This window comes from Acomys russatus, chromosome 25 (genome assembly GCF_903995435.1).
Source record: "Acomys russatus chromosome 25, mAcoRus1.1, whole genome shotgun sequence".
Lineage (NCBI taxonomy): Eukaryota > Metazoa > Chordata > Mammalia > Rodentia > Muridae > Acomys > Acomys russatus.
Window position 1 is genome coordinate 35,319,129 of NC_067161.1, and position 16,262 is coordinate 35,335,390.

Here is a 16,262-nt window from a genome sequence, read left to right on the forward strand (position 1 = left end):
TATAAAACCTAAGGGCTTGAGTACAGTAGATGAGAGGAAATGCACATAGCTAAGGCCCTACTTTGCCCGCAGTAGGGCGTGGCCTGAGCAGGCCACCATCTTCCCAGAAGCACCTGCGGCTATAAAAAGAGGGACTGACGCAGCCACAGCAGGGCGTCGGGCTGTGGGTGGTCGCCCCCTCAGGAAGGCGATGGACAAGATGGGGCATGCGGGTCCCTCAGGCTGGGGTCGGGTGGTCATGTGGCCTCGACGGGTCTATAGCCGCAACAAGAGGACTGGTGAAAGGCTTAACCTCACCCCGAAGCCTGACCTCGCCCTCCCTGGGAAGACAGAGGCCCTGCCAGGTCGAAGCTCCCTAGGCCTGGGTGGTGGGTAGGCGCGACAGGGGCTGAGCTGGGGACGACCAGACCCCCTGAAACGTGGCACCCTCTCACAGGTCCGAAGGGAAAAGGCAAAGAGCAGGGGTTGCGGAAGATTTCTGAGAAAGAAGAATTGAGCAGGCCCAGAGGTAGCGGCGCACAGCTGCCAAGGTGGGTAGCTCAGGGTAACAAGTCCGAGCAACTTAACTTTCTCGGAAAGTATTAAGTTTTGTGTCTGCTTAGTAGCCACTCATTCAAGGAATCAAAGAAGGAAACGAATGCTTCTACGCCCAAAACACAGACCCACAAATTTGGGAGCTGCACACACACACTTATTCTAGTATGTCTTTTTCTCACTTATGTATGTGTTATGTTATATGCACACATATGTGGGTATATATTTATGAATTGTAGGAACTCATGTAGCCCAGGCCGGCCTCAAATTCCCTATGCAATAGATGTTGACATTAATAGATTTTCATGCCTTCACCTCCCAAAACTGGGATTACAGACTTGTGCCAATATACCGGGGCTTAAGGCACTCTACCAACTGAGCTATGGTCCTGAGCCAGTCAGATCCTTTTATTAGTGGAAGGCTTGCCAATTTATTTAAAAATGAGTCAGAACCTCTAAGGAAAGCATTTGTAGTATCATTCAGCTTTTGGTGAAAATCTTGAAGTTACTTCTCAAGAGTCCTTTTCAGATTTTCTCCTCCTCCTCCTCCTCCTCCTCCTCCTCCTCCTCCTCCTCCTCCTCGGCATTTTGTTTTGTTTGGTTTGGTTTTGGTTTTTTTGAAACAGGGTTTCTCTGTGTAACAACCCTGACTGTCCTGGAACTCATTCTGTAGACCAAGCTGGTCTCACACTCACAGAGATCCACCTGCCTCTGCCTCCCAAGTGCTGGGATTTAAGGCGGGCACGCCAGTACGCCTGGCAAACTTTCAGATTTTAAACTACAAAAAGACAGTCAAATCCAGATGGTATAAACTGAACTGTTTTGTTTGTTTGCAGTGGGTTAAGTGTTACAGGAGGGAAAAGCCTGCAAGAAAATAGCCCTGGCAAAGAGACCCCAGATGAAAAGATAACTCCATTGAGTGTATGTATGTTTCTCCTATACTTCTTATATACACACAGGGTAGAGACTGGCAGTAGCTGCGTCCCTCTCGATCAAAGAGTGGAGTCTTCGTTGTTAATAGATAGCTAATCATTTCTTTTTTGTTTTTGTTTTTCCGTTTTTCAAGACAGTGTCTCTCTGTGTAGCCTTGGTTGTCCTGGACTCTTTGTAGACCAGGCTGGCCTCGAACTCACAAAGATCCACCAGCCTCTGCCTCCCGAGTGCTGGGATTAAAGGCGTGCACCACCATGCCCGGCTAGCAAATAATTTCTAATGTTCTTATTACATTGATATATATGACTTTACCTAGGGAGCTCTTGATTTCCTTGTTCAAGTAGGCTCATACGTATGCGTTTCCATCTTTTCCCATCTTGTAGTGAGTATTAGGGAAATGTTACAGGTTAATGCTCTATTTTGCGGGTTCAAAAATCTTAATATTTTGAAGGCACTTTCCTGTTTTCCATTTGACTTTGTCCCTTAGCAACTAGAAACATCATTGAACACTAAAGGTTCTATATGCTACAGAGCATTCTAATAGTCTCTTATTGGAGTCTCTGACTTTTTGAGACAGGTTCTCACTGTGTAGCAGAGGCGAGTTTTAAACTCACAATCTTTCTGCTTCAGCCCACCAGTCCTGTGTTTAGGACATAGCAGGGTCATGTACATCATTGTTAAAAAGATTTTCACATTACATTATAAACAGTATATGAGGAAGTATTCTGTGTAGATGATTGTCAGTATTCAAAATAGTATATAAAATTTCTTTAAATTGCTGAATATTTCTTCCTGCACCTTTCTTCCTGTGCTTTAAAAACATTTTACAACTTATGTATTACATTATTATTAAAATATTTAAAGTATTTATATTTTGGTGTCTTCATAGTGGTTTTTTTTTCTTTTTTTTAAAAAAAGATTTATTTATTTATTTATTTATTATGTATACAGTACTCTGCCTGCATGTAGACCTCTAGGCCTTCAGAGCATCAGATCACACTATAGATGGCTATGAGCCACCATGTGGTTGCTGGGAATTGAACTCAGGACCTCTGGAGGAACAGTCAATGCCCTTAACCTCTGAGCCATCTCTCCAGCCCCATAGTGGTTTTTTTTTTATAGATAAACTATTTATCTATTTCCGGGAGATTTGGAGACCAAGTGTCCAAGGTTTTGCTTTTGTAGGCGTTGATAGACATACTTTTACAGAATTATGTGCACATCTCAGATTGTTGGCAGTAGGCCAAAGAGTAGGTATGCTTGGCATTCTGTGATGGTATTTTTTCTCACTGTTATTTGTATTTCTTCTATTGTGAAATATGTGTTCATTATATATTGAAAATAGTTCTACACACAGAGCAAATATTTTCATTGATTTGTGAGTCTCTACTTTTATTACTTTGGACTTATATATAATTTTTCTTTTAATTTATTTTCCTCTTTTTAAATTTTTTCCTCTTTTTTTAAGGGGGGTGGGAAGCCCTTCATTTCTTACTTCCATCCTTTCTTCCTAAGTGATCAGAAAAATATTCACCTTTAGCCAGGTAGTGGTGAAACACACCTTTAATCCCTCAGGAGGCAGAGGCAGGTGGATCTCTGTGAGTTCGAGGCTAGCCTGGTCTACAAAGTAAGTCCAGGACAGCCAGGGCTACACAGGAAACCCTGTCTGAATACCCCCTCCCCCCCCAAAACATTCTCCTTTATTTTCTGTCTACTGTTTTATCTCACAATAGTGAGTTGACTATTGCTAATTCCCCGTGTTTATTCATAGTAATTTTAACATTTATTTTTAGATTTAATATTAAATAGCAGATTATCTGTGATAAGTATTCTGAAATAATCTGATATGTCTATAAAATTAACATACAAAGTTGACACTCGTTTTTCAAACCAAATTAAATATTAAAAATTGAATTAAAATATCCATCTCACAATTTGTACTGTATCTTTAATTCTTACTCTACATAGGAGTCAGTGACCAATGACTTCAAGATTGACAGCTGTTCATTATCCATCTCACAATTTGTACTGTATCTTTAATTCTTACTCTACATAGGAGTCAGTGACTGATGACTTCAAGATTGACAGTTGTTCATCCAGCAGTGAACAGCTATCTTCAGGTAAGACTGACAGATAATAGCTTTCGTCTCTCCTTCAAACATGTGCACTCATTTGCGTCTCTTGACTTCCATTTCAGTGGAAAAGAAGATGACTTTCCCCTAGTGTGACGTGACCCCTTCTGCTTGTACTCTAGACCTCCCTGTCGCCACGTACACACCAGTAAATGGGAGTGATAGTTGTGACATATTACAAGGGAATGACTTGCATGTAATTAATTATGCTTAGCTAGAAATATTAGGAAACGCTTCCATGTCAGGATGGCAACTGAATTGAGATCTGAAGGTGAGTAAAAATCAGCTATGCAAAAAGATAGTAAAGAGCAATCCATAGAGAAGAAACAGATGTACAAAGGTCTTACTGCAGGTCTTGCTGGCACCGGGGCTGGAGGAGGCACGGTGGGAAACACTGATGGACACCAGGACCTGGACAAGTGAGCTCTGCTATGTCCCCATAATTATCAAGGACATAGCAATGTATGGAGCCATATAAACATGGAAATTAGGGGCTGAGGAGGTGGCTCCGTCAGCATGAGGACCTGAGTTCAGAGCCCCATCACCTGTAAAAAAAAAAAAAAATCAAATTGTGACACATACAGGTAATACTGGTGTTCCGAGCAAGGGGAGACAGGTGGAGCCCTGGAGCACACTGGCCAGCCATCCTAGTCAACCAGTGAGTCCTGGCTTCAGTGAGAGCCTGGGGTTTCTTGTTTGTTTGTTTGTTTTAAATATTTATTTATTTATTATGTATACAGTGCTCTGCCTGCATGTATACCTGCCCGCCAGAAGAGGGCACCAGATCTCATTATGGGTGGTTGTGAGCCACCATGTGGTTGCTGTGAATTGAACTCAGGACCTTTGGAAGAGCAGCCAATGCTCTTAACCTCTGAGCCATCTCTCCAGCCCCAGAGTCTATTTTTTGAAATAAGGAGGTCACCTGGCATTAACCGCTGGATGCAAACACACACATACACACACACACACATATCATATACACGATTTTAAAAAGGAAATTACAGTAAACAATCTCACAAATTATGAACTGCAGAAATTTTTGCTTGAGACCTCTATGCTCTTCCTTTGGGTTGGAGTCGTCTGATGCAATAGCCATGTTTTAACAATAAAAAAAACTTAAAAAGTTATCTGGTTTTGCACTTCTGCTAGCATGATTATCTGAGTTGCATATCCTGGATGGTCATATGACCATATCTTGAGAAGTTTGAAAACCTCAGCACAGTTGCTGAGTGCTTGTTTTCTCTGGTTAACAGTCATAAAATGCCTTCAGCCTTTGCTCAGATGTATCCCGAGAGCACCTCAGTGTGACAGCGCAGCGTCTGTACTTACAGCCCCTCCCCCTTAGCCTTTTCCATGATTCCCAGCCCTTTTATTACACTTGCTGCAGATTTCTTATGATACCATTAAGGAGTAGCAGCAGAATGGGTTTCCTGAAGCAGAGGTGCAGGAATTCCTAAAGGAATGCTGTGGCAAAGAGGAATCTCAGAACGCGCCCCTGGCTTTTCTGTCCTGTGACTATTGTCTGAAGAGGAGAGGAGGCAACCAGCACTTCATCCTTGTTAACAAACGTCCAGCTGAGGACAGTTCTGTGCCACACTTTCTTACCCTGTCACAGCACAGAGACCCTAAATGGATTGGTCCAGGAGTTCTAGGACTGCGGAATGGGAAAGAGGCATGCTTGTCAGCTGGCTGACCAGCCCTGAAGGTCCAAAGGGACTAGACTTGGAAGAAATTCTGTAATTTCAGTAGCTTTTGGCTTTTATCTCAGCTCCTACCTTTTCTTCTACATTATGGATTCTTAGATTTTAATCCCAGCACTCATAGTTCCAGAGATGCATAGTAAGATTCTGTCTTGAGAGAGAGAGAGAGAGAGAGAGAGAGAGAGAGAGAGAGAGAGAGAGAGAGAGAGCGCACAAGAGAGGGAAGTGGGTAAAGGGTAAAGAGTGGTAGGAATTGAGGACTTTGCAATTGCATATTAGCAGAGTTCAGGCTACCTTTCCACCAGTGTCCTATATGTGGTCTTTGCCTAAGTATATTTGTGTCCCCAGGTTTATCTGGGTCAGCTCCCTGTATTCACATGGTTCTCAGGGTAGTAGGGTGTACATATGTGCACATGTGTGTGGGCGTGTGTGTGTGCATGTGTGTGCATATGTGTTTGTGTGTGTGCGTGGCATGTGTGTGTGTGTGTAATAGTGCTAAATTGTTCCATTGTTCCTGGCAGAACAGTTTGAGTTTAAAGATTGGCTTTCTCTGTAGCCTCAGTCCGGGGAAAGATGTATGTCTGAGCCGTTTACCAGCACTGACTCTCTCACAGTATGTAGCTCTTCCATTTATAATGTTGTTTTTGCATTGTCTTTTCCCCAGATCTCCTTTAAACTTTTTACTTTAAGAAAATGTCTCCCTAAGTTGCCCAGGCTAGCCTTAAATTCACTCTATAACCTAGAGAGATTTTCCTGCCCTAGCCTCCTGAGTAGCTAGGGCCACGCCATGAAGCACACACCGACATGCCTACCTTAGAGTTAGTTTCTTAGAGTATGGTATAAATATTAAGTTTTTTAAAATTACATTTATATGTATGCATTATATTTATGTGTCTACATGTATGTATGTGTACCACCTGTATGCCTGGTGCCCAAAGAGGCCAGGGCAATGTCTCAGATCCCCCGACAATGAAATTACAGACATTTATAAGTTGCTATATAGGTACTAGGAACCAAATCCAAGGAATGCAAGTGTTTTCAACTTCTGATCCATCTCTTCAGCTCAATTTTTTTTTGGGGGGGCTTTGTATTTGGGGATGAAGTGTTCGTGTTGTAATAGGGACTGAACTGAGCGCTGTACACAGACGAGGCAAGCATCACCCCACTAAGTCATGCACCCAAAATTGGTTTTGGTTTTACATATGTATATGGAGTGATTCTAACACAATTCGCTTAAAAGACAATCCTTTCTTTGTTAACTTGCTTACATAAAAGACAGTTTTGCACATATGTATGAGTCTATTTCTGGGACGTGTGTTTAGTCTTCTGTTTGTGTTTCATTCTGTGTTATTTTTGTCTGTCATTGTTTTTTTAGATGGAATAACTGGGTTTATTCTTTATTCATTTTACTAGTGAATTGCTTATATATAGAATTTCTTTTTGAGTTGTATAGTTATAGCCGAGATGAGTAAAGATTAAGCCACAAAAGTAAAACTTAGGGAACCAGTCAAAAAGGATTGTAATGCAATTCTCAACATCAAAATGTTTATCTGTCTAAGATTCAAATCCAAATTATTGATAATATTTTGACTTTCTAATTGTATGTGAAATCACTCTTGGTACATAACTAGATGTACATTTTTGAGAGTTTTAGTCTGTTCTCTATTCAGCTCAACTGTTTCTTGTCGCACTTTGCTTTACAGGTCTAACTCTGGAGCATGACGTTTCCAGGTGTCTCTTGAGTTGCTCAGACACAGAGTCATACACAAGGAGTATGGAAGAGAGTCTTGGTAGCTTTTCATCTCCTGAACTGTTCAGAGGATCAGACTGTTTGGGTGAGAATATAATTGCCTCCTTCATTGGCTCTATTGTAGAGGTGTCATTTTGTCCATAAACCTTTCAGGGAATACATTTGTGCATAGTGAAGGTGTATTTGTTCTCTAAACATATTTGCTCTCTTGGTGCAGTTCTGTTTTTCTTTTACTTCATGTAGCTTTCCTATTTTTCAGTGTATAACAGATATTAAGTAGGACAAGTCTCTGCTTGAATTTTTCACAATTGCTTACATTTATTATTTATTATAAATAGAGCCTTTGGTTGATGGTGGAAGACAACAGAGGCTTTTCTCTACAATATGCTGCAACAACAGGAAGTGCCATTTTCTTTTCAATAACAGACTCATAAAGACACAATGAATTGGAAAGAATAAAGCATGAACCCTAAGACAGACACAAAAAGACAAGTGTACTTTCTCTTATATGTTGAAACAAAACATTAAAGTGACTTGAAAGTATGAGGAGACTCTAGGGCAAGGGAAGCCTAGGGAGGAGGGAGAGGAGGGCAGACATAGGTCGAAGGGAGAAAAGCGTGATGGCAGCACAGCACATGCAAGCATAGACATGTCACAGTGAGACCACTAGTATGTGCAGTTACAAGCACATGCACACACGTATGCACACATATGCATACACATACACATGCACACACACATACATTGGTATAATATTTTAAATGGCAGATATGGTAACTATTCTTTTTATTCAAAGAAATAGAAAAGACAATTGTGTATTTGTGTGTGTGCACATGTGCATGCAGTTATTTACCTCAGCCACTCTCCATCTTGTCTTTTGAGACAGGATATTGCACTGAACCTGGAGCTCACCAGTTTGCTAGACTGGCTGGCCAGCGAGTAGCAGGGATCTTTCTGTTTCTACTTCCCCAGCACTGGAATTGGAGGTGCATGCTGCCATATCCAGCTTTTTTATGTGGAAGCTGGGATCAAACTCAGGTCCTCAGCAAGTCACTGTACCAACTAAGCCATCTCCCAAGCCTCAGTACAATCTTAACCTCATAGGGAGCACAAAAGACCCTAGATAGCCAAAGCAATCCTAGATAAAGAGATTTAAAGTGTTAAACTTAAGAACCATGATAACAAAAAGCATGACACTGCCACTTAAACAGACACATGAATCATTGGAATAAAACAAACAAACAAAAAAACCCAATAGATACACATAGAGCTACTGACACCTGAGTTTTGACAAATATATCAAAAATACACATTGAAGAAGAGACCTGTTCTTCAAAAAGTGATGCTGGTGTCTAAGTTAGTTTTCTATTGCTGTGATAAAACACCATGACCAAAAGCAATGACTAGAGGAAAGGCTTTATTTAATCTTACTGCTTGTAGTCCATCCAGGGACATCAGGCTGGGCACTCAAGGCAGGAATGTGAGGCAAGAACTAATGGAGGAGTGATGCTTACTGGCTTGCTCCTCTTTACTTGTTCAACCTGTTTTCTCATTCCATCAGGACCCTGGAGTGTGGTGTGGGCATCATCTCCAATGAGACGGGCCCTCCCCCATTAATCTTTAATCAAGAAAATGTCCCACAGGCTTGTGCATAGACCAGTCTGGTAGGGGCGTTTTCTCAGCTGAGAGCCCCTCTTCCCAAATGACTAGCTTTCTGTCAAGTTGACATAAAACTAGCCAACATAATTGACTCCTTATCAACCTGATAACACACCATTACAACTACACCACTATCCAACAACACAAACACGTCACTCTCCAACTGGAACCTTTACTTTCTCATATATACCCAAGATGACATGTTACTATCACAATATCATATTCCAACTTTTATAAATCCTAGTCTTTAAGAATTCAAATACTTTAAAGGTTCAGTCTCTCGCCATGCGTCGTGGTACATACCTTTAATCCTAGAACTCAGGAGGCAGAGGTAGCCAGATCTTTGTGAGTTTGGGGCCAGCTTGGATCTGTATAGCAACTTCCAGGATAGCTAGGGCTATATGAGACCTCATGTCAAAAACAAAAATGAAAATAAACATCAGTCTCTTTAAGATATCCAAAGTCTATTTCAAAAGTTCAGAGTTTCTCCAAAATATCTACAGACTCTCTAAAATATACAAAGTTGCTCTAAAATTCCAGTCTCTGTAACATTTTAGTCTTTAACTGTAGGCTTCTGTGAAATAAAAAAAAAGTCACATAGTTTCTTATTCCAAGAGGGAACAATTAGGCTACAGTCAAAATAGAATCAAATAAAAATTTAGCAGTGAAGAAAGTACTTGATGTCTGGGTGGGTCTGACTCACAATTCTCTGGTCTCTAAAGGACCTACAAAGCACACACAGCTTGCCTCCTAGCCTCTAGCCAGCACCTCTTCACAGATGCTGCTGTCCTTGGCAGTCATCCCATAGTACTGGCATCTCCAAAATGCTGGGGTCTCTGCTGCAAGTGGGCCACAGCTTCACCTAGAGTCTCTTTTGGGGCCTCTTCAGGTATTCTCATCCTGCTATGTTTAAGATTAAATAGATGTGAGGCTGGAGAGATGGCTCAGCAGTTAAGAACACTGGCTGCTTTTCCAGAGGACCCAGGTTCAGTTCCTAGCACCCACATGGCAGCTCACAACTGTCTGTAACTCCTGTTCTAGGGCATCTGACACTCTCATACAGACATACATGCAGTCAGAACACCAATGTACATAAAAGAAAAATAATAAATTTCAAAAAAGGATTAAATAGATGCAACAAATTTTTAAAAGTAAGCCATCTGGGGAGATAAAAAGATATTGATTTAGGAAAGCCAAATATTGCCAAGGTATACCAGGAGAATTAAGAGTTTTGTAGTATTTTATCATCATGATGTCTGCATTGAATATCTAATATATCTTAGTAGTAGAATGTTTGCCTAGCATGCGTGAGGCCCTAGGTTCAATTCACAGTCTCCACACGTAAAAAGAATATCTGAGATATAATAGTATATTGTGGACAGTGAGAAAGGTGCAGAGATGCAACAGGAATAGTGCTATTTATCCTTAGCCAAAGTCAATAGAAAGCTTAAAACTTATACCAGGTAATGGCAGTGGGGCTGGCATGAGCCTTAATGAACAGAGAGAAGTCCAGAGAATACAAGAGTCAGCCAGTTGGTTAGGGTTAGGGCTAGGGCTAGGGTTAGGAGTAGGTGTGCTGCATCCTACAGCTTAATGATGTCTGCAGAGCAAAGATCTAGATAGAAGGCAAGCAAGAGAATTGGACTGGGGCATAGAGTCTTATCTTGGTGTCATCATGACTTATCCTTTTGTTCTGACGTACTTAAAACATTCAGTCACCATAGACTAGAGTGGATAAGACCTTAAGTTTGGGGGCAGAATTCTGAAATTGCATTTATGTATTTATCCCACACATGTGCATGTGTGTATGTGTGTACATATGTACCATGATATATTCTGCTTTTTAGATTGGGAGCATCCCAGGTTGGAAGAATACATGCCCTATAAGAATTCCACTCTTCTAGACACCAGTAAGGCAGTAGCTATAGAGAAGGCACCACAGTTTGCAAACCTCTCTGCAATTCTAAGTGAGTTTTTAACCTTCATTTTTCTGTCATTTGGAAAATCACTCATCTGTGTTGGAAAATGAAAGTAGGATTTCTTTCTTTCCTAAGTGATTTCTAAGCTAAACCTATGAGCTGAGGTTGCTTTTGGCTACAAATAATAACTAACAAAATTTTAGTACGTGTAGGTTTTATTTTATTGTTTACAGTTATTTATCATGTGCATGCATGATGCATGAGCATTTGCATGTGCCATAGTACACACATAGGGTTCCAAGAACAACCTGAAGAGGCCCTTGGCAGCAAGCTCCTTCACCTAGTAAGCCATCTTGCCATCCCCTAATTTTAAAAATTATAATTATTTAATGTATGGATGTGAATGCATGTAATACATGTGTGCCGAGACCTAGTTATAAAGATGAGAGGACAGCTTTTGGGTGTTGGGTCTTTCCTTCCACAACACGGGTCCTAGGGATTGAACTCAGGTCCATGTGCATAATTGCAAGTACTTTATTAACTGAGGCTTCTCCCAGCCCAGCTCAGTTTGTTTTGTTTGCAGACATAGAGATGAAGCCTAGGCCTGGTGTGTGCTTGGAAAGCTGTCTGCACGTACTCATCTCACTGGCCCACCTTAGTTTTTGAGATAGGCTTTCTTACTATACCTGGACCTCAGTGATTCTGCTAAATACATAGTAAGGATGGGTTTTGTAACCAGCCAATCATTGTTTTCTCAAATGTAACATGGAGAAAAAAATTGTGTTTTACTGACTTGATTATTGTATAATTCCCAATAGTTGTGAAAGATACTCAGATTATAAAGAATTATCTCAGCATTAGTGAATCACTCAATGTGTCATAATACTTTTGATGTGTTTTACTTTGATATTTTCAAAATACCTTTGCCTAATTTAAGAGATACAATATGAAAAACACCAGGGGCTGGAGTGAAGGCTCAGTGGTTAAGAGCTCCTGCTCTTCCAAGGTCCTGAGTTCAATTTCCAGCAACCACATGGTGGTTCATAACCATTTGTAATGTGATCTTCTGGCCTGCAGGTGTACATGCAGGCAGAACACTATACATAATAATAAACAAATAAATCTTTTAAAAAAGAAAGAAAAACCATCACAAAACAGTCAAACATAAAATCAGAACTACTGTCATTATGTATGCTAAAGAGAAATTTGTTTTTATCCAGGATAATTTTAGCTTCAGATGTGCCTTTTTTGTATCTCTGTCTAATGGATTGATTTTTCCCCCCATTTGGTAGGTTCTTCTTCAGAAAACTATAAGAAATGCCATAGAAAAATGTAAGGAACTAAAAATTTTGATGTTGTACAGTTTCAAAACCTCTTATTGTAAGAGTTATAATAGTGCTGACTGCCATCCACAGCTCAGGTGAATTTCATTCATTCAGGGTTTGCTGGGCACTTCCTCTGGGCCAGGAGTGTTATAATTGCTGGGACAGTAGGGGGTAAAATCAAACAAGAACCGGCTGCCTGCAACAAGTCCATATTACAACCTAGAGAGATAGACAGTAGGCAAGTAGATATGCTGCCACATGCTGTGTTGTAAAGGATGATACTGAGAAAGCAAGGTGGGCTCTGGAGTACTGGGTTGAGGCTTGCCACTTTAAATAGTGCAGTGGGGAAGTTGTCATTGGAAGGGCGTCCTTTGAACAGTGAACAGTTATCTAAAGGAAGGGCAAGTTGAGCAAAGAGCACTCTAAATACAAGGATGAGCAGAGGAAGACCCTGCGGTAAGAGGCCAAGCTTCTAGGACATTTGAAGGTAGAATTAACAAGATTTGGTGGTGGACCCAGTGGTCCATGGTCAAGGCTGACTCCACAGCCTTGAGTTAGTAGCACATATGTTAAATAGCATTTTATAAAAGTAGCAGGTATACTTTTATCGAAATTATTTTGTCAGAATTGAATTGGGCTTCATTTTGTGGAAATTTGTTCATCAAGCATTTATTAATTCATGTTTGATTAATGGGCAGCTTGGATGCCCACCTCAGTGAGCTGATTTTAACTATTTCAAGCCTGTTCTTCCTTCTTTGATTCTCTCTTAGTCTGTTTTTTTTTTTTTTTTTTTTTTTTTTTTTTTTTTTTTTTTTTTTTTTTGGTTTTTGGTTTTTGGTTTTAGCTTTTCAAGACAGGGTTTCTCTGTAGCCTTGGCTGTCCTGGACTCGCTTTGTAGACCAGGCTGACCTCAAACTCACAGCGATCTACCAGCCTCTGCCTCCCGAGTGCTGAGATTAAAGGCATGCGCCACCATGCCTGGCTCAAACAATGGTTTAAAACAAGCTTTGCTACTTTTTGGCAATTCAAAATGAATAAGGATTTCTCTTTTCTTTCAGATTAAAAAAACAAAATCTAAGAAAGTAGAAATCTAATTCATTTCAGTTAGATGATATAATTATTTGAATCCACAAATGTTGAATATTTTCCCTATAATACTGTTTTTATTTAATATGAATTTAGCCAGAGCAAAAGCACTTTTCCATCTGCTTGCATTAAGAAATACTTTTGTCAAAAGTGCAAGGACTAAACTGAACTATAACTCTGTAGACTTAGAAAAAGCCAGACTAGCCAGGCGGTAGTGGCACATGCCTGTAATCCCAGCACTTGGGAGGCAGATCACTGTGAGATCGAGGCCAGCCTGATCTACAGAGTGAGTCCAAGATGGCCAAGATAACGTAGAGAAACCCTGTCTCGGGGAAAAAACAAAAACAAAGCCCATTGTTTGTGGTTCTAACCATGCATATTATTCATAACACTGACAGTTTCCATAAATATGCAGATTATTTAGTTTTATATATAGTTTTTAAAAGCTTAAGACTAGGCTGGCTTCTGTTGACCCCTAGGAACAATGACAGTAGATTATTTATGTAATTAGTTCAAAAACACTTACTCAAAACTCTATTTTAGAGGAATTATCATGGAGGTGGTTATTATTAAAGACTGCCAATATCACTTGATGATGAGGCTCTTGCGAGAAAGCATGGTGGAGTTGCTACGGGGAAGATTGGGGAAAGGTGTATTATTGGAGGAAGTATTTGGTTCAGGGCGTGTGAACTGAACTGAATGTTTGTGAGATAGGCAGGATCTAATTTCCAGAGGGTGGCCACAATCTGAACTGTGGAAGGCCTTGAGGATGGAAGTTTTATTTTTTCCCAAAAGTATTGAGAGGCACTGAAAGATTTTCAGCATGACTAAAGCAGATTGTGAAAATTTTAAGATAATTTAATCCTCAATGAATACTTATAGAAAACCCAAGAAAATAGGAAGACAACCTACAGAGTGGAGACAGTTCACTTCCAGATGACAGTGATCCAGTGCCAGAGAAAAGCGGCAGCAAATGGTGGGGGCTGAGGGGCAGCAGGGAGGAGACGCAGCAGATGGTGGGTGGGGATGGACTAGGAACCAGGCTGGGCTGCCCTTCCCATGGCACTGAGTTTGAGTGGTGCCAGAGTGGGAAGATTTGCACTTACACAGTAGGAGCTTGGAGTTGTGCTGATACACTGGGCTCTTCATCGCCTGAAAGTAGCAGTTTATTCAGAGAGTTCCTGCAGTGCATGAGGAGAAGTTTGCATGAAGGTTCGCTCAGAAGCAAAGAAGCATGAGCTTAAAGGGAAATGACAGAAAAAGTGGTTTGCTCTCTACTGAGTTCAACTTTTCAATAAACCAGAACGAGAATTTAAAAGAGTCCCCTCTCACACTTATTTTTCAACTCTGTGGTCTTCAAGGAAATCTTCTGTCTTGCTCAGATCTTTTTTGGAATCAAACACTGAATTTGAATCCTTTCACGTTCTTATAATAGCTCATCTCGTCCAATGTTTAGTTAGAATGAGGCACAATCTCATTTGTGGAAGTACCAAAGAGAGAAAGATACTCACTTCCAAAACTATCCCTCATATTTGGAATCTTTAGCACCAGATTCCTGGGCGGCAGGTTTGCTACTTCTTTTGCATAAATAAGGCAAGTAAGACTCAGGACGAGTTAGGGAGCTTTCTCAAGGCCACTAAAGTATGCATAGCAGAGCTGGGTTTAATCTCGGATCTGTGTAATTCTAAACATTATGGCTTTCCTCTACACACATGTCACACTGATAAACATTTAAGTACATGTTATTGTTATCTGTTACTATAAATATGATGTATTTTTCTAGCCAGTCATATTTTCCCTACAGAATAATCAACTGTGAATGTTTATTTTCAGAATAATTTGAGGATAATTGAAAATTACTAGAAGATTAGAAAACACCACTAATTTTTTCTTATTACAGAGGGATGCCATTAGAGACCCAACGTGTTTCTCCAGAACTGAAGTATACTTTGAATTTAGAATCAGGTAATAATTAGTGACACTAATTATTTGCATGATTGCATATTTATTTTTGAGGCAGTATACTATGTATTAACAAACTAGGTACCTCAGGAAACATTTTAGCTTGATTGCATTTTAAAAATAAACATTTGGCTGGATGTTGCTTTAATCTTAGCACTCAAGAAGCAGAGGCAGGCAGGTCTACATGGAGAGTTCAGGCCAGCCAGGGATGCATAGTCAGACCCCATTTAAAGAGAGAGAGAGAAAGGAAAGATGAACAAACAAGCAAGAGAAAGGAGGGAAAGGAATACTTATGGAATTAGAAATTGGGTCTTAATTATCCATCCAACACCCATAGTTTATTCTTATAGAAATATACTAGGTATACTGTATACTAGGCATTGTTGCATGCCTGAGTGGGAAGTGACACATTTTCTCTGCCCTTGTAGGGTCAGTGCTAGAAGAGAGCAATTGAGGACATATGTAGTGACTGAAAAAGAATGGGATCAACAAAATGTCTTGTATTATTGGCATTCTGTTATTTAATTTATTATTGGGATGAATTTAGCAAGACATTTGTGTCCTAATTAACCTCGGTTTTAGGTCAGTATTATTGTAGGTTGTGTTGTTGTTGTTGTTGTTGTATTCATTTTCAAGATAGGGTTTCTCTGTGTGGCCTTGGATGTCCTGGACTCACTTTGTAGATTAGGCTGGCCTCGAACTCACAGAGATCTGCCTGCCTCTGCCTCCCTGAGTGCTGGGATTGCTGGCATGCACCACAGTGCCAGGCTTTTTAACATTATTTTTATGAGTGTTTTGTCTGCATGTGTTCCTATGCACCATGTATACACAGTGCCTGCATAGACCAGATGAGAATTACAGATTGCCTGGAACTGGAGTTACAAATGGTTGTAAGCTGTTACATGGGAGCTAATGATTGAATTCAGGTCCTTTGAAAGAACAGCAGCTTGTGCTCTTAATCTGAGCTCTTAAAACTGAGCCCCTGTTGCTGCAACAAGTTTTGTAACATCTGTTTGGAAGCAAAATTGAAGAATTGTTTTTTCTTCAAGGAATAATTGATTACTTCAAATGTTTATATGAGCTGATAATATAAACTTAGCTATAAAATCTTCATTTTAAGAAGCTGTTTTGAAGAGGCCAGCCTAATCTACATACTGAGTTCTAGAACAACCAGAGCTGAATAGTTGAGACCCTGTCTCTGCAGGAAAAAAAAAAAAAAAAAAAGATTACCTTCATTCCCGCTCTGAACAAGTGTTTTAGTGG

General features: G+C 40.3%; 1 protein-coding gene across 1 annotated transcript in view; it reads left to right on the top strand.

Moving 5' to 3' along the window:
- Positions 1-238: 238 nt before the first annotated feature.
- Positions 239-16,262, top strand: part of Meikin (meiotic kinetochore factor) — a 48,692-nt gene continuing 32,668 nt past the window's right edge. Inside the window, exons 1-8 of the mRNA XM_051168172.1 lie at positions 239-344; positions 437-530; positions 1,370-1,454; positions 3,526-3,586; positions 7,002-7,133; positions 10,555-10,674; positions 11,919-11,958; positions 14,938-15,002. Coding sequence (XP_051024129.1) covers positions 239-344; positions 437-530; positions 1,370-1,454; positions 3,526-3,586; positions 7,002-7,133; positions 10,555-10,674; positions 11,919-11,958; positions 14,938-15,002 — 703 coding nt within the window. The remainder of the gene's footprint in view (positions 345-436; positions 531-1,369; positions 1,455-3,525; positions 3,587-7,001; positions 7,134-10,554; positions 10,675-11,918; positions 11,959-14,937; positions 15,003-16,262) is intronic.